Source organism: Abramis brama (assembly GCF_963993115.1).
Source record: "Abramis brama genome assembly, chromosome: 20".
In the NCBI taxonomy this organism is placed as follows: domain Eukaryota; kingdom Metazoa; phylum Chordata; class Actinopteri; order Cypriniformes; family Leuciscidae; genus Abramis; species Abramis brama.
Window position 1 is genome coordinate 15,667,838 of NC_139982.1, and position 14,386 is coordinate 15,682,223.

Consider the following 14,386-nt stretch of genomic DNA (forward strand, 5'->3'; position numbering starts at 1 on the left):
TGGAAACAACGGTCATTTATTCATTTTGAACAAATCCTTCATACATATATATATATGTATGAAAAAGTACATATTTCATATACTACGTTAACACAGTTCACCGTCGTCATATTACTGTGTATTAGTAAACTGCCCTACAAAAGCTCCACAAAACTTTCAGTAGTTTTTTTTTTTCTCTGTACAATAAAGCTGTTTGAAACTAAAAATATTTAGACTAACCATTCTGAACACAAATTGATTATCGATGAATGAAGATGGGGCGGACCTCAAAACATACCCCAGTCTTTCACCAATACAAACACACACACCAAAAAACATCACAAAAGGATAGCAAAACGGAAAAATCTTGGATTATGAAATATGAACTGAAGCTTTTTTACATAGCTGCTGATTCATAATATATATGATAGTCAAAGTCTACAAAGTGTGATGCTGAAATGACACGTGGGCAGTTTAAGTGACCGCTTTAAGCCCAGTAACTCAACCGTCTGCTTGAATCTTTAGTTAACCATGCTTGTTCCTTGCATATGAGGTACTTCAGATAGACCGAAGAGGAAAAGCCTTCTGTTCTTTTCTGTTTAGTTCAGTGCCAGCGAGATTGGATGAGCTGGAGATGAAGCCAGCATTGTTTATATGTTACTAAGCACACTGCGACTGTTATTGGTGGGAAACAGCCAGTAGTTTCCAAACCAGCTGACACGTTAAAACAAATTGCATTTGTTTTACTTGGATTTAGTCGATAATTGTTGACTGACAGCGGTGGTTTCGGTTGAGAATTTGAGCTTGAGTGGCCAAGCTTCTTGGTTTCGCCCTCTCCTTGACGCTCTAGCTGAATATCAATGTTTATGAACATGTGAGAAGGTTTTTCAAGTGCCTGGCATCTGGATCTGAACCACCTCTCCGTTCTCGGCTTGTTGAAGCTGAATGGCCTCCTTTACGTCCATCTCCGCCTGCAGACCTGGAGTCAGAGCTTCAGCCTGAGGACAAAAAACAGTCAATGAGTTTTAAAGTGTTAAACAGTGTTGTGCTAGTAGAAACATGAAATGCAACTGGAAAAATAATGATTGTTTTAAACTGGTTTCCTGAACGTTCTTTTGGAAAACAGACAGTCCTACCTGTTACAACAGGTTATGTAACGCTATATATATATGTATATATATATATAAACAAAAAAAATAGCTTTTTTGGCAGCAAACACTTAATATGGGTTTGGTTCATACAGGGGTAAAAAAGTAGCCCATGTGTAAAATGAAATACTCTGCTGTATCTTTCTGCCAGAGGTCCTGGACATCTTGTTCAGATGCATGGCATCATGGATTCGATCAAATACCAACAGAAAAAAATCAAAACCTGACAACCTGTGCTAGAAATCTTATGACAGGCCATGTTTGGATCTTCCAACAGGACAGTGATCCAAAAACAAACATCAAAATCAAAACAAAAATGTGTCACTGAGCACAAAACTAAGCATCTGCAATGGCCATCCGAGTCCCCAGACCTGAACCCTATAGAAAATGAGTGGGCTGAACTGAAGAGGAGAAGAATTCTTTTACTTCAATGAAAGGTTAGATTTTTGCATTTTTTAAAAAATATATAAAGGATAAACAATGCAGATTTATTTTTTACAGCCATCTTCAATCATATTTACCCAGGGGGCATGTGTGTGTGTGTGTGTGTGTGTGTGTGTGTGTGTGTGTGTGTGTGTGTGTGTATTTGTACAACTATCTTTGTGAGGACCTGTTTGAGTTTTAGACCACTGGAGTGAGGACAAAGAGAGTAAAGTGAGGACATTTTGGCCGGTCCTCACTTTCTGAGACCTGTTTGAGGTTCAAGACTTGGTTTTAGGGATAAGGTTATAATTAGTTTAAGGGTAGGTTTAGGGTAAGGGTTCGGGTTAGGCACTTAGTTGTGATGGGTAAGGTTAGGGTAAGCGGCTAGAGATTGCATTGTGTCAATGAATGTCCTCATAAAGATAGATGTACAAGACATGATGTGTGTGTGTGTGTGTGTGTGTGTGTGTGTGTGTGTGTGTGTGTGTGTGTGTGAAATACTTCAAAAATGATTTTATTTATTTTTTTATAAATTTTTGGGGAAATTTGATTGACTTGAGGGCAATTAAATTAAACCAAGTCTGGCATAATTACAAAAAGCTTCACATTATGTTAAACTTCAGACAAGAACTTCACAAGACTCAATAGAAATAAAACAATAGAAATATGAAGCCAGTACAGTATTATGACATTTGTGCACAGCAGACCGCACATCATCTGAATTCCACATTAATGCACCATATCAATAGTGTCAACACTGAACTGATGCACCCAAAATGTCAAAAAGGAATTCACTGCATTAAAAACAAATCTACAACAGAAGTATCTGTCTGCAATACGATTGTTCTATTAAAATACCGTGTGTATACGTATCAATCGCCACACTGTACATCCCGCCATTCGCCCAGGCTTAACATGTCCCCTTTTGCCATATTGATGAAGGCAGTGAAAGCAGACGAACACAACGCTGACAGGTGTACAGATTGATACAACAAAAACAAAGACCAATACAACAACAAGAGATGGAAAAAGAGAGGAAAAGTAAAGGGTCAGAAAAAGGCTACACTTTATCTCAGTCGTCGAAATAAAAACACTCCCTCGAAAAAAAAGAAAGATGGAGGGAGTGATGCAGGGGGAGACATTGCAGGATGAGTCACTTCAGAGTATGTGGAGTGAGTCATTCCTTCCTCAACACACGCCAGGGGAACAGACCGCACACCTGGACGGTGCAAAGGCTCAAACTGTACTCAAGGGCACGGCCCAGAAGTGCCAAGACTCTTAAAACACAGCCCGTCTGATGCGAGACACTCGCAGGCTGTGCTTTTCATCCGAGGTGTTAAGTGCAAAGTCCTCAGGGGCCGATTTCCCGCGGCTCCACAAGAGGGCACTCATTAGGGCCAATGAGGGAGTTCACGACCGAATCGTTTAACAGAGTAAGTGAACTGACACTTCTATCAGACTCTACAGAGAACAGACCTTCCTGGCCGGAAACCTCTCTCTTTATTTTCAACCATATTTTTTTATCTGTGGTGATCAAATGTCTGATATGGAAACTATTAAATGAAGTAAAAAACAAGAACAAAATGAAGGGGTGTGTACATAAAAAAATGTCCGTAAACACTACCACATGTTTTTGTCCAGCAGAGAGCGATTTCAATAATCCTGAAATTCACATAGCACGGTGACCTCAGGATGGTGGTTGAGTGCCAGCAGAGCATCATCTATGTGAGGACAGCTTTCTGAAATCATTTCAGATGGAAATTAAATGATTGAACTGACTACAAGTTGCCCAATTATTAAGCTTTTCTAGAGTTTAAAAATCAACCTAGTAAAAATGATAAACTTTTGATGTCATTTCCTGGCTTCTTAGCGTTGAAAACCCTGTATCGCCTTTGATGTTCCAGGTCAAAAAAATTACCGGCCTTTAAAAATTGCTTGTAAATCACTTTTGTTATGCTATTTTATCACTAAATATTGGATTCAATCTTTTTGTGAACTTGTTTTCTTTTAATTAGGACACAACAAGTGTTACAAGATGTAAAAGACTCACCCAGGGACTAATATTAATACACTAATATTTAGTGTTTTAGTAAAGTCAGTAAATTTTAGTCCAATGCGATAAAGTTAACGGTTTTTCGGGAAAAAGAAAAACTTCTTCGGGTCAAAATGACTGGAAACAACCTGAGAGCTCATCAAATAGGTTTTAATGGGTCAGTAAATTAAATATAAATAGCTAAAATCGTTATATATATATATATATATATATATATATATGTAAGGAATAATTGACGACAGGCCGTTGAATTATTAGAAAAATAATGCACACCCGAGGTGGTAATGCGGTCACGACGCAAAGCGGAGTGGCCGTTCACCTCGGGTGTGCATTATTTTTCTAATAATTCAACGGCCTGAAGTCAATTATTCCGCTTATACTACAGTTACCACACCTCGAAACATTGTTCAGATTATGTATTTCAAGACGTTTGTACAGTTTTTGTCATTAAAACGCTCTTGTATGTAGGACTAATTTCTTACGCATCTAATCCCATGCCTCCGTTGCTAATTCCAAAACGTCATTTTAGAGTTAGTAACGGAGGTTTGAGCCACTGATAGCAGACTAATGCTGGGACACACGACTAGCTGACACATTCTCTGACTGTTTTCATTGCAGCATATTTTAAACACCGACTTTGAACACAGACTGAACGCGCTGAACACGCGTTTGGACATGATCAGTCATAAGTAGCCTATCAAATTACATTCATAACCGGCCTTAAGTGTGTCCCCGGCTTTATGCAGTTATTAATGCAGTTATTAGAGAGAGATGTGCAATAATGAGACAGAAAAGCATGTGCGTCAATATTATTATTTATTTATTAATTCAATTCGTTTTAATTAATTCGTTCATTCTTTTGTTTCTATTATTGACAGATGACAGTAGACTAGCCAAATAAATGAAACACAAAGCCCTTTTAACAAGTAGGCCAATCAATAATTATTTATTTGTTAAATTATCTGCAATAAAAATACGTGCTGCAGGACTATCCATTTATTTAGCCTATATTCAGTTTAATTTTCTATTGATTATATAGGACTATATACTTTATTTATTAAAATTAAACTGCATGTTTCCATTGATTGTGAAGCTAGACATTGAAAATTGCAGATCAAGCGCATGGGGCTAAATGTTTTTTCTTGTTATGAATTGTATCCTATTTTCCGTTATTACAGTTGACTACGCGAAGTGATATGGAACTGTAATGCGGTCAAGACCTGCCTGGAACTACTTTAGCTGTGCGTTTCCCTGAAAATAATGCACACCTTAGAACGTTCGTCAACCAATCAGATTCAAGCATTCAACGGCCCTGTAGTATAAATATATATATATTTGTTTTTTTGATGCCCACATAAAATTCACTTATAAAGTACATTTAAATTTACTTGAATTTTTCCTTGAGGGCCACTAACGTTTTTAAGGTTTTATACATTTTTGTAATCACTTTTTCTCCCTAATGTCCACGAATACAGTATGTCTTTATTATTTTACATTTCATTTTACAATTTATTTATTTTTTACAAAATTTTACAAAAATAACAGTTGCTACTGGTTAGGACACATTTGAATTAATTTTTGAATACATTTTTTTCCACTCTACCTAAAGTTTTTATGTAAATTTTAAAGCATATGAAATAAATAAGGCCTAAATCCAGGTTAGTAATGGTTTTTTAACTTATTTAAGAGTTAAGAGCAAGCAAATTTGATTTTAAATATTACAATTGAAAAAACAAGAGAGCAAGATATAAACCATGAAGAAATGTATGGTTTATTTTCATGGTCTCCTTGAGACATTGACAAGACTAAGTAACGTTGCACCTACATGTCAACTAACTCTCATTAGAGTATTAGGACTGTTAGGTTAGGGTTGCTAGAATAAGTTGACATGCAGTTACACAGTTACTTATAGTCAACAAGAATGTCTAAAGGGACCATCAAAATAAAGTATTACAGAATGGATTTACATGTAAACAAAGCAGGTAATTTTTCTACAAACTCTTGCTATAAACATTATTAATTTCCTCTGGCAGCCGTTTATATTTAATCCCTGTCACAATAACAGATGGTTCGTCACAAAACGGCAGTAATCTATAATCGATTCGCAAAGATTTACTGTTGATTGCGACAAATGGTGCGCATGCTGCCTTCTGCACAAGCATCAAATCCATTAACAACATTTTCCAACAGCTTTGTTGTGTACAATATAATTGCAGAGATAATTTGGAAGGCATCCAGACCACCAAGGCAAGCAACAAGTGAGGCTAGAGACCCTCTAATGAGGTCTGGGTACAGAGGAGATCATCAGGCGGTTCCCACAAACTGCATGTTTTCCGGGGTTTGGTACAGCCTGCTTAGACGAAGATGAGACACTACATATTTGAAGGTCGGCCAAAACGCAAGTGTGTAATATCCGTGAGACAGAGAAAGAGGAAAAGAAAGATGCAGGTCACTCAGATAACAAGGCATCGAGGCCACTATTAAGCTGTACAACAAATTTGGCCCAGTTACAGCACATCTGATGAAAAATGTACTTCAAAGAGAGGAAGGGGAGTATTTGTTTTTGTATGGGCTTTGTTTACAGCACATTACAGAAAGGGGGAGGGGCTGAAAAAGAAGAGGTCTTGGTGATGTCATCTGTGAAGGAGAGTCGTTTCAGAGGCGGAGCAAGGTGTTACATTTTAATGAAAGATTTTATTTCTTTTTATTACATGGCTTGGTTGAATTCCAATGTAGAATGCGGTCTGTTATTTCTTGATAACCGAAGTATAACACTAGCCTGGTTCTACCAGACTCTCGTACATTTCATTTGTACAGAGAGTCTGGCCTCTCTCCATTGACAAGCGTTAACTTCCTTGTAGGTGGGTATTCTGTTGAAGTTTAAAACTATTGGATCTGCCCAGAGTCACTCTGGATCTGCCATAACCAATCGCAAACCTTTGGTCGTGACGTAACCCTACAACTCAAACTAACGCACGACATCAACTGTTCGCTGATTGGGCCGCCAAAAATTTGGCCGGAGAAAACCAAAGAATACACCACAATCCCAGACGTAGTACTGAAGGGAAATAAAATTGAGCAGAAGTACGCAGGAGGGCGGAGCCAGGCCAGTATAACACACCGTTGCCATGAAAAACAGAGCGTTGCTATGGACGCAGGATTCTGGATTCTAACCGTAGAGACGGAATGGACTATTTTCTTTAGCGGAAGCAATACAATCGTTTTTAAACAAATAAACTCCTTTTTAAATCAATATTTTGTGCCAAATTATTGATTTATTTGGTGGGTAGCCGTGTAATAAGCAGGATAATGTAGAGCGAGGCAGTTATTATAGCAAATACAACCCCTTCAGGCTGATTCAAGACCCCTCCGCTTCGTGTTCGCTATAACAACCGCCTCGCTCTACATTATCCCTTACTTAAATAACGTGTGCTGATGAATCATGCACAACAAGACCAGGAAAGTGTATTAGCAAAGCAAAATAGAAAAAAAGTACTGACTTTATGCAGGAAATGCCCTTTAAGAATATTTAAATCATAAGCGCCCAAAGGTCTCCGTCTAAAGAGGTTTTAGTTGTACCAGCCTAACCACTTTAAAGGGCAACTGTGGTAAAAGCCTTGTCCTCGTTCCTGTTACCAAATAGCTCACATTCTCTCAGTCACAAAAGCCATACTGGGGGTGCGTGCCAGTGGCGTAAGTGCCTGTGGAGTGTTTGGGAATTTTTAATGTAAGAGGGATGGTCAACAACAAAGGGCACTGAAATGTCTGTTCTCAGTGTTCCTTTTTACATAATTTTGTTTTGTTTTAGACATACATTTTGTTTCTTAGGCCATGTGTCCACCAAAGCTTTTTTCCCCCAAAGCAAGCGTATTTTCCCAGTTGTTTTCAATGGGAGCTCAGCATTTTTAAAACGGCATCAGCGTGACGAGGCGTTGAGTGTCTATTTCACGATTGAGCGCTCTGCCTTTTTTTACCGGTCGCCGAGAGTTGTAGAATGTTCAACTTTGGGTAATCACTGTGACATCACTGTCACTTACCCAGTCGTCCAATCACAGTGGAAGAGGGGCGGGACATATACCACACAGCGACCAATCGCCACACTCTGCTTGTACGACGATAACAAATGACAATAACAAGCACATCTCTTCATCCAAAACTAGTGCCAGAGCAAGTACGATACATTGTGTTGACACTTTTATTTTCTGAAACAAACTATTTGCAAAATCAAATACTAGTACCAGTTACGCAGATAATACGTATCATAGCAAGCAAAGCGTCTCAACCATAGACTGTAAAAAAATATGGACGAAGTGTCCGTGAGTCACCCGTAGGTTTCTGAAGAGCACCTTTGAAGCCCAAAGTGGGCAGAGCCGGCCGTCGCCATCTTGGTAGCGCGTCACTCCCTAATATCCGAAAATTGGCAAAGAGGTGGGATTATCTGAGGTGACGTGATCGCTAACAGACAGCAGACAAACGGCTAGTAGTGCAATCCACCTGTCACTCAAGTGGCCACGCCCTTAATTATGCAGAACTTTAACGCTAAATATAATATAAATGGATGAGTTATAAAAAATAAAATAAAAATCATCCCCCTCACAGTTGTCATGAAGGGCAAAATTAGCTATATAGACCAAAACCACTTTTTGTACCAGGCTGTAAACATATTTTGTTCCGCTGTAAAGTTTGTAAACATGGGATTGACTCTCTTTTGGAGCCTGTCTCTAGTGGCCAGTCGATGAATTGCAGTTTAAGTCACTTCCGTGTTGGTTTAAAGAGAGAGATTGGAAGGTTGCCGTTTGGTCTCAACTGGGAAAAAAAAGAAGAAAAAAAAAAAAAACCCGCTACGCCTCTGAAGCATTAATGAAAATAATACAATTTTGTCAACATTTCATTACATTCATTAGTTTTAGTCCATAGGGAGTTTTATTTGATGGTATGCAAAATTACAAAAACGTTCAAAAGGTAACAGATCAAACATAAAACACATTTTCCACTAGGTAACCACTCTTTTCCAGTCTTATTTGTATTTTAAAGTAAATTAAAGTATTTTTTGGCAATTAATTATTTTAGAGCTTAGCTAAGATAGACTAAATTGATTTGTATTTTAAAGTAAATTAAAGTATTTTTTGCCAATTAATTATTTTAGAGCTTAGCTAAGATAGACTAAATTGTTCATTATAGGAATTTTGCATGACTTTTCCATGATTAAAAAAAAAGTTTTTTTTTTAAACTAATTTTTCTAGCCAATGAAATATTTTAAAGCTTTAGTTATTTTATAATGTACTTATTAATTTAATACATTTTATTATTTATATTTTTTCAGCCCTAGAAATCACACTATTTCTCTGATTTACAGGTTTTCCATGACCATCGGAACCTTGTTTCCAGCAATGACGATTATTTAAATCAATTCTTTCTACATTGTTATTTTTCTTAAATAATAATAATAATTATTATTATTATTAGAGTTTTTCAATGCCAACTGTAGATGTTAATCTAAATCATTTTATTGTCAGAGTTTTTTTTACCTTACCAAGCAAAAAGTTTTGGCCAACCAAAATTTGTGTCACTAATTTTGATTAATCACAGATTGTTCTTTGTTTCAGATTTAAAACAGTTTGTTTCTCTAAAGACAGAAACATAAAAGCAGATGTGCAAGTATGCAAGTCAAATTGTGCCTGTGCTCCTCAACCCTAGCTTGAAGCCTCACATGAACCAAACACGTGAGAGCAGCTGGGGAAATGTGGTGACCTGTAATGACTGTCAAACCTCTAAATGTGTTTGAATATGAGCGCACGCCATATACGTGTACATATACTCTGAAAACGCGGTAAAGGCATCATAGGGAAGTGATTAGAGTAAAAACACATCAAGGAGGGCTTGAGCATGTCGAGAGCTTGATGCAGAGCGTAAGATGGAAACGGGGATAAAAATGAGAAAACAGACAGGGAGGAAAAGGACAACTTGAGGCTATTTATTATTCCGAGGAAAAACAAACTGATGTGGGTTGCTGATTAGCCGAAAGTGAGAGTGGGGAGCAGGTTAGCAGATCACTGGTGTGATTTCTTCAAAGAACACATTGTGAGAGAGTGAGTTAAAGACTTGAAATGTACAGATCACACATCTTGGCCCCTACGCCACCCTGAGGTGTTTGAGCAGAATTGCCACCCACCATTGATCAGAATGGTGGAGATGACATTCATCACAACACCCGTGCAAAATCGGTGGTCGTTTCGCGACAGAAAACATTCCTCTGTGAAATAAAATGGTTATACGCCACAGATAACGTTGTTGATGAAAACGTTACTATGGTAAGTTGTGTTTGTGTGTGTTCTGGCTTATCTCACTTGTACTGCGCCAGTGTGGTCGGTCACCGTTCCCAGCTGGACGTATTGCACCTGAATATCGTTACCCTGGAGAGGCGATGCATCAACCCCGCCGGCCCCATCGGTCGACGCCACAGCGATGAGCTGCGGTCCTCTTAGCACCTGGAGGAAGAAAAAAGAGAAACATTAGCACTATGGGAAACTACTAGGTAAAACTATCTTAAATGTTTATTGTCAGTTGGAACGCGATCACCAGTGCTTTAAACAAAACACACTGCTTGATGTTTCCAGCATGGCTTAATAGTTGTGGTAAGATTCATTCCTAAGTGACGATGTGACTAATTTCAGTGACTAAAGTTGTCTAACATGTGAATTGTGTGGCCGTCAAACTGGAATCAGACACTGATGTCTAAATTACCAACACAAATATTCATCATATGAAGGATCGAAAACAACCAGCTGAGTTAAAAAAAAAAATCACAGTCAGCAGAATAGCATTTAAATTTCATGGAGCTAATCATACTGGGTTTGCGGATACTTTCTATCTAAAAGATGCATCAGTGTTTTTAACTATTAAAAACATTTTCAGTAAGCTCAAGCTCAAGTAAAATAAAAGTATTAGACGAGAAACTTAAAAAAAAAACTGAAGTACTAAACTTACAAATATATATTCAATTATAAAAACTTGACAAAAAAAGTAAAAAAAAATTACTCAAAAAAAGGGATAAAATGCTTTTTTTAAACATGTATTTCAAAAGCATATATGAAGTGCTGCATGTGATGACGTACATCATTTTTGTTTTTTGTAAAAAAAAAATAATTCATTATAGAAATTCCCATGACTTTCCTAATGTATTCTTCATAACATTCTTCCTGTTTCTAACATTTTAAAACATACATATACAAATAGTAAATTTAACATGCATCAAGCATTTCTAAAAATATATGTCTGGATTGTGATGCTTTGTGGAACGTGTTGACTTACAAAACTTTTTTTGTTAAAAATATCTAGTTACAGTAATAGCTACACAATACTGAAATATTTTGCAGAGTTTTCTGATTGTAAGTCATATGGGTTTGGAATAGAGTGGGTGAATTATGACAGAATTCATTTTTAGGAAAACTATCCATTTAACTAAGTAGCACTTCTAGTTAGTTATTCTCCAACACTGCTGCTAGGATAAAACATTTTCCTCAAAACATTACTTTCTTGGAAGTGGAAGGTCTCAAATGATATTCTAGCTTTTATATGGAAATGAAATGAAGTATGCTGCAATCTATTATGCAAATGAATCATTGTGCTTTCCTTTCTAAAGCTATTACTAATTTGTTCCTTTCAGTCCTTGATGGTTGTTCTTTTCTAACTTAATTTAGCATATCCATCACCTCACTGTTAAAACAAAATTAAAATTCTCACAGTTTACATTTTAATCTGCTAATGATTCACTTATTCTATAGTTTATGCAACTGCCTGCCAGTAAACCACAATAATGAGCACCTGTTTTTACGCTTTTCTTTTCACATTGTAGGAAGTTCAAATGTCCAAACTTGCATACAGTTTGCAAACAGCATGTCACATGAGTGGGAAGTCCAGTACTAAGTATTTACAATAGGCCAACAAGTCAGTTTTACCGTATCAATACCAGTGCGAGTCTTCATCCTTTGACGTCAGTTTTACCGTATCAATACCAGTGCGAGACTTCATCCTTTGTTGTCAGTTTTACCGTACCAATACCAGTGCGAGTCTTCATCCTTTGGCGTCGGTTTTACTGTATCAATACCAGTGCGAGTCTTCATCCTTTGACGTCGGTTTTACCGTATCAATACCAGTGCGAGTCTTCATCCTTTGTTGTCAGTTTTACCGTATCAATACCAGTGCGAGTCTTCATCCTTTGACGTCAGTTTTACCGTATCAATACCAGTGCGAGTCTTCATCCTTTGTTGTCAGTTTTACCGTATCAATACCAGTGCGAGTCTTCATCCTTTGACGTCAGTTTTACCGTATCAATACCAGTGCGAGTCTTCATCCTTTGTCATCAGTTTTACCGTATCAATACCAGTGCGAGTCCTCATCCTTTGTTGTCAGTTTTACCGTATCAATACCAGTGCGAGACTTCATCCTTTGGCGTCGGTTTTACCGTATCAATACCAGTGCGAGTCTTCATCCTTTGTTGTCAGTTTTATCATATCAATACCAGTGCGAGTCTTCATCCTTTGTCATCAGTTTTACCGTATCAATACCAGTGCGAGTCTTCATCCTTTGTTGTCAGTTTTACCGTACCAATACCAGCACGAGTCTTCATCCTTTGTTGTCGGTTTTACCGTATCAATACCAGTGCGAGTCTTCATCCTTTGTTGTCAGTTTTATCATATCAATACCAGTGCGAGACTTCATCCTTTGGCGTCGGTTTTACCGTATCAATACCAGTGTGAGTCCTCATCCTTTGTTGTCAGTTTTACCGTACCAATACCAGCACGAGTCTTCATCCTTTGGCGTCGGTTTTACCGTATCAATACCAGTGCGAGACTTCATCCTTTGACGTCGGTTTTACCTTATCAATACCAGTGCGAGTCTTCATCCTTTGTTGTCGGTTTTACCGTATCAATACCAGTGCGAGTCTTCATCCTTTGTTGTCAGTTTTATCATATCAATACCAGTGCGAGTCTTCATCCTTTGTCATCAGTTTTACCGTATCAATACCAGTGCGAGTCCTCATCCTTTGTTGTCAGTTTTACCGTATCAATACCAGTGCGAGTCTTCATCCTTTGACGTCAGTTTTACCATATCAATACCAGTGTGAGTCTTCATCCTTTGTTGTCAGTTTTACCGTACCAATACCAGTGCGAGTCTTCATCCTTTGGCTTCGGTTTTACCGTATCAATACCAGTGCGAGTCTTCATCCTTTGACGTAGGTTTTACCGTATCAATACCAGTGCGAGTCTTCATCCTTTGTTGTCAGTTTTACCGTACCAATACCAGTGCGAGTCTTCATCCTTTGTTGTCAGTTTTACCGTATCAATACCAGTGCGAGTCTTCATCCTTTGTTGTCAGTTTTACCGTATCAATACCAGTGCGAGTCTTCATCCTTTGACGTCAGTTTTACCGTATCAATACCAGTGCGAGACTTCATCCTTTGTCGTCGGTTTTACCATATCAATACCAGTGTGAGTCTTCATCCTTTGTTGTCAGTTTTACCGTACCAATACCAGTGCGAGTCTTCATCCTTTGGCGTCAGTTTTAACGTATCAATACCAGTGCGAGACTTCATCCTTTGACGTCGGTTTTACCGTATCAATACCAGTGCGAGTCTTCATCCTTTGTTGTCAGTTTTACCGTATCAATACCAGTGCGAGTCTTCATCCTTTGTTGTCAGTTTTACCGTATCAATACCAGTGCGAGACTTCATCCTTTGGCGTCGGTTTTACCGTATCAATACCAGTGTGAGTCTTCATCCTTTGTTGTCAGTTTTACCGTATCAATACCAGTGCGAGTCCTCATCCTTTGTTGTCAGTTTTACCGTATCAATACCAGTGCGAGTCCTCATCCTTTGTTGTCAGTTTTACCATATCCATTTCAGCACGAGTCTTCATCCTTTGACGTCGGTTTTACCGTATCAATACCAGTGCGAGTCTTCATCCTTTGGCGTCGGTTTTACCGTATCAATACCAGTGCGAGTCTTCATCCTTTGTCATCGGTTTTACCGTATCAATACCAGTGCGAGTCTTCATCCTTTGTCATCAGTTTTACCGTATCAATACCAGTGTGAGTCTTCATCCTTTGACGTCAGTTTTACCGTATCAATATCAGTGCGAGACTTCATCCTTTGGCGTCAGTTTTACCGTATCAATACCAGTGCGAGTCTTCATCCTTTGGTGTCAGTTTTACCGTATCAATACCAGTGCGAGTCTTCATCCTTTGACGTCAGTTTTACCGTATCAATACCAGTGCGAGTCTTCATCCTTTGTCGTCAGTTTTACCGTATCAATACCAGTGCGAGTCTTCATCCTTTGACGTCAGTTTTACCGTATCAATACCAGTGCGAGTCTTCATCCTTTGACGTCAGTTTTACCGTATCAATACCAGTGCGAGTCTTCATCCTTTGGTGTCAGTTTTACCGTATCAATACCAGTGCGAGTCTTCATCCTTTGTCATCAGTTTTACCGTATCAATACCAGTGCGAGTCTTCATCCTTTGACGTCAGTTTTACCGTATCAATACCAGTGCGAGTCTTCATCCTTTGACGTCAGTTTTACCGTATCAATACCAGTGCGAGTCTTCATCCTTTGACGTCAGTTTTACCGTATCAATACCAGTGCGAGTCTTCATCCTTTGTCATCAGTTTTACCGTATCAATACCAGTGCGAGTCTTCATCCTTTGACGTCAGTTTTACCGTATCAATACCAGTGCGAGTCTTCATCCTTTGGCGTCGGTTTTACCGTATCAATACCAGTGCGA

General features: G+C 38.3%; 1 protein-coding gene across 2 annotated transcripts in view; it reads right to left on the reverse strand.

Annotated features, from left to right (window-relative positions):
- Nucleotides 1-14,386, reverse strand: part of banp (BTG3 associated nuclear protein) — a 53,403-nt gene continuing 39,017 nt past the window's right edge. For both annotated transcript variants that reach the window (XM_084094100.1, XM_084094099.1), the window contains exons 12-13: nucleotides 9,951-10,091; nucleotides 1-977 (exon numbers count right to left, since the gene is read on the reverse strand). In XM_084094100.1, the coding sequence (XP_083950226.1) occupies nucleotides 867-977; nucleotides 9,951-10,091 (252 nt within the window). In that variant the 3' untranslated portion in view covers nucleotides 1-866. The remainder of the gene's footprint in view (nucleotides 978-9,950; nucleotides 10,092-14,386) is intronic.